The sequence below is a fragment of the Montipora foliosa genome, chromosome 4, assembly GCF_036669935.1.
Source record: "Montipora foliosa isolate CH-2021 chromosome 4, ASM3666993v2, whole genome shotgun sequence".
Classification (NCBI taxonomy): domain Eukaryota; kingdom Metazoa; phylum Cnidaria; class Anthozoa; order Scleractinia; family Acroporidae; genus Montipora; species Montipora foliosa.
Window position 1 is genome coordinate 21,565,127 of NC_090872.1, and position 4,333 is coordinate 21,569,459.

Here is a 4,333-nt window from a genome sequence, read left to right on the forward strand (position 1 = left end):
AAATGACGTCACAGGTCCGATGACCGGGTGAAGACCGGCAATGGCGAGAGTTCCAGCTGGTGTGAAGTCTTTCTAATAATTGTGACTTTCTGGACACATAATAATGTGGAGAGCTTTAAGAAAAGGTGGGTGTTGTTGATATTTATCTGTCAATTTGTAGAAGATGAGTTTATTTAACTAGAGCACCGTGAAACGCGAGAGAGATTGGATTCTGGAGACAATAATGTTTAAAACTTAGAGTAAATTTTATGTTTTTGTCGCAGCACTAAAAAGTACATCGAACTCCTCACGTTGCCTTGGGCAGATTCCATCATCTGCCGAGAAGGGAGACGGGACAAAAGCAACTCTAGATGAACAGAAGGACTGCAGCTCTACACAGCGCGTTGGAGATCACAGGAAACTTGTGCTAAACACCTACATAGAAAGCGATAACTTTCACGTGGGCTTTAACATCCAACGCTTGATATTGGGACTGTTAACGAAGAATGAAAAATCCCGAGCACTCAGATTTTCAACCCGGTTTGCTCGAGGGAAGGATGAAGATACTTCGAATCCATTTTCTGATGAAGTTCGATCGGTAAGTTCAGAGAAATTAAAAGTTTATATCTGTGGTATTTCCCTATTTAACGCCACATTCCAGAATCGTTCTTTGTACATGTTTTGAACCAATTGTTCGTAAGCGTTCTTAAATGGTGACAAATAAAAGAAAATGTTTCAAGTTAATGCCTCAGTAATCTGGTGTGCTATTCACAACTGAAAGCATCCCTCGAAGTTTGCATTCATTAAATGCTTCAAAATAACGATTGCATCATCAATATAAACAATAATAATGCGTGACTGATGCGCTGGGTGCATGGTTTGCGCCCGGCTGACGCACAAAAAGACATCATCAAAGACTGTGATAAAAGAGACAATAATAATAATATATTTTGATACCGCTTAGCCATCAAATTAAAATACAACATCAATCAAGTAGTTTCTGTCAACTTTGTGGTTTTCCAATACCACCTAATTCTTTCGCATGTTGGTCACACGTTGGGATTAGAAACAATATGTATGGGTTATTGACCAAGCGTGAGGTCAAGATGGCTGGATATTGGCCAAGTTCTTTTTTTGCGTTTTTATGGACCGAGACAAAGCTTTTTGCAAATTGATTAATTCACTGCCAGCATACTAGAACTCGATTAACAGGAAAAAAATTGGTACTGGATTGAATGTCTTTTGATTACCAAAAATACTTCTGAAGTCATTAGCAGTTCTAATGAGAGATAATGTACATTTATGGTTAAAAGGGCTGATAAAACAACAAACGAAAAAAAGTTGCAAAGAAAGTTAATCATTGCAGCATACACTGTATTTTCAAAATCATGGAAGTTTCACTAAAATTATGTCATGTAATTATCTTATATAATTAATCAAATGATATGAAATTTCATCTTTTCTCTTGTAAGTTCTATTATGTTCTCTTTCCGGACTATGTTGATTGCACTCCATAGGTTTGATTTTATTTCATTTTTGATCAAAGCTTCTTTTGTTGCATTGATTTGATGGCCAAAGCTGGCATAAGTCAGTTCACCACTGAAATTGCTCTTTTCATCACTGAGAAATCCTGATGCTTTATCATTTCTATTATTGATTTTTTTCCCATTATTACAAGATTACAAGTAATTGTCCAAACTAGTTCTCTTATTTGCTGGGAAAGGAAGCCCTGACAGGAATTGTAACTGAATAGCCCGGCATTGCATTAAATTAGTGGCATTTTTTGTTTTTGTTTTTAACAGTGGTGCAACGGAGTTCTTACATTGTCCAGTCTCCTTGCTTGTCGCAAGTTTATCACAGATGAAAAGTCTCCACTTCATGTGAATGTGTACAAAATTCCATCTCAAGTACTCTCAAGATTATTAGCTAACAAACCATACATTACTTTGGGTGTAATCCCTATAACAGAGAGATCTCAAACTCATATAGGAAATGCCAAGCCGACTGATGCCCTTGATGAAGCTATAGCATCATTCCAATCAAACTTTAGCGAGTGTACAGCTGCTGCCCAGAACAAGCTGGGAATCAAGTTTGCGTCTATGAAACAACATGAAAAGGCATATCTTCTTTTTGCCCAAGCTAGTGAAAGAGGTCATCCTCTGGCACAGTTTAACCTTGGTCTTTGCTTTGAGCTTGGAAAAGGGGTTGACAAAGATCTTGTTAAGGCAGCAGAGTGCTATAAAAATGCAGTTGTCCAGGGACAAACTGGTGCCATGTATAATCTAGCTTTGTTTTATATGGAAGGGCTTGGTGGCCTGCCTAAAGATTCACAGCATTCCCTGAAACTTCTTGAAGAAGCCGCTGAAAATGGCTTGTGCAAAGCTCAATTGTACCTAGGGTTGTATTATGCGGATGAGTCCTCACACCACTGCAATTACTCAAAGGCAATACCCTACCTTGAAATGGCTGCTGGTAAAAGAGATCCATCAGCTGAATTCCATCTGGGAGTTTGCTATGAACGTGGTCTTGGCACTGAGAGGAACATGTCCAAAGCAGCTAATTTGTACAAGTCTGCAGCATTGCATGGTCACACTGGAGCACAGTACAACATGGGTGTCTTCTATGAAAATGGTCTTGGTGGGTTCAGTGTCAACAAGACGGAGGCAACTCGCTATTACCGCATGGCAGCTGAAGCGGGAGATGAAGATGCAAGGCACAATCTGTTGCTGTTGAGAAAACAAATGGAAGCAGAGAGGCGCATTAGACATCCCACTGAGCCACAAAACTTGGTGTTTTCTTTATTTAAGAAAATAAACCAGCCATCAGGAATGCAAGGTCAAAGAAGTCTTCCACGCTGCTCTTCAAGTCCTGGAATTTTAGATGCTTTAGCCATAGAAAATAAACAGCAAAGTGCTCTGGCAACTTCTGCAAGCAAACCACCAAATCCATTGTTGGCATTTTGAGTTTTATTTAAACCAAAATGTAAATATGATGGTCAGTGACATGATTGTGTACTTCCTCTTCTTTGTGACTTTAATCTTAAGTAGTTTGTTGCAGATTATAGATGTAAATAGTTAGAAATTCCTTTCCAAATGAAAGAATTTCATAACAGTAGCTTTATTACTTGGTCCTAGATTGTCCAACACTGTCAAATTCCAATTTGATCCGGAATGCATGGACACATGTTGAACGAGCTCCTGAGCGCTCTTAAGGTGTTCCGTGGGTAAATAAATTCCATTTCCATTTCCATTCCAAGTATAAATCACATTTGTATGCTCTTGTATAAAGTTGTAACTTCATCTTCAATGTGGACAATTTTCAATAGAAAACACTACATTAAGATAACTGTAAACCTTTCATAAACCTTTAATTGAGGTAGTTATTAGAAAGTTAGAAGTAAACCCCTCAAGGTCTTCTATGGAACTTTAATTTATCTAGTAAATAATGTATGAACGTTTTGATAGATGTAAAATATTCTTTTTTTCATTAAAAATGACTAACAAGAGTAATTTCTTTTTGTCCTTCATGTTGCCTTTATATTTATAGTGTGGATTGTTTACTGTATTTAAATTCTCAAACAACCCATAGTTTTTGTGCCTGCAGTTTGTATGATGCAAAACTATTGGTAGGCTAAATTTACAATTAACGTTCAGATAAAAGAAATACCGGTTTATCCCATACATTTTGCTTCATTAACACATGCAGTTAATTTTAGGGGACTCTGTTCTCTTCCTAAAGGTACTGTTGGGGAGGCTCCCATCCGAGAAGCTAAACTTGGTGGATGCATCACATCAGACTAGAAATGGGTTTATCACCTGACATGATATGGTAAATTGACCACTGCAAAGAAATTTAAAAGCAGAAGTTTTGAGCATCAACTCTTTGTTAGAGCCCATTTGCTCTGATGAAGGGCTAATGCTTGAAACATCAGTTTTTGAATTTCTTTATGGTGGTCAATTTTAGCACATCAAGTCAGTTGACAAACCCATTTCTGTGTTTTTTCACTTCCCAATGGCACTGATGCAGCACAACAGTTTCTTTAGAAGCTAAACTCCTTTATCTATTTCTTGTCAGATATGGTTTAATACTCAAATAAACAGAAAGACATCAATTAAATCTGCCAATCAGAAAGCGTTTGACTCTGTAAATAGCTTGAATAATATTATCATGTGTATTGTGGCACAAGGATGTAGTTTTTTACTTGCAAAAACTGTCATGACCAAAATCTTGATTTTAACAAGTTATGTCATTGCTGTGTTACAAAAGTTAGGATGGGTTTGTTGTGTTAGACATGGAGGAGATGAGGAAACGTTCAAGCTAAGATGATAGGCTAGTTAATTGTTTATGAGTTTAT

General features: G+C 37.3%; 1 protein-coding gene across 1 annotated transcript; it reads left to right on the forward strand.

Moving 5' to 3' along the window:
* Positions 1-3,488, forward strand: LOC137999090 (uncharacterized). Its single transcript, XM_068844924.1, has 3 exons — positions 1-125; positions 264-577; positions 1,782-3,488. Exons 1-3 carry the CDS (start codon positions 104-106, stop codon positions 2,940-2,942), a joined length of 1,497 nt encoding a protein of 498 aa, XP_068701025.1. The 5' UTR covers positions 1-103; the 3' UTR covers positions 2,943-3,488.
* The last annotated feature ends 845 nt before the right edge of the window (positions 3,489-4,333 follow it).

Coding starts and splice junctions, on each gene's coding strand:
- LOC137999090 (XM_068844924.1), top strand. CDS start 104: ATGTGGAGAGCTTTAAGAAAAG. Junction 126..263: donor GTGGAGAGCTTTAAGAAAAG/GTGGGTGTTGTT, acceptor TTTTTGTCGCAG/CACTAAAAAGTACATCGAAC. Junction 578..1,781: donor TTTCTGATGAAGTTCGATCG/GTAAGTTCAGAG, acceptor TGTTTTTAACAG/TGGTGCAACGGAGTTCTTAC.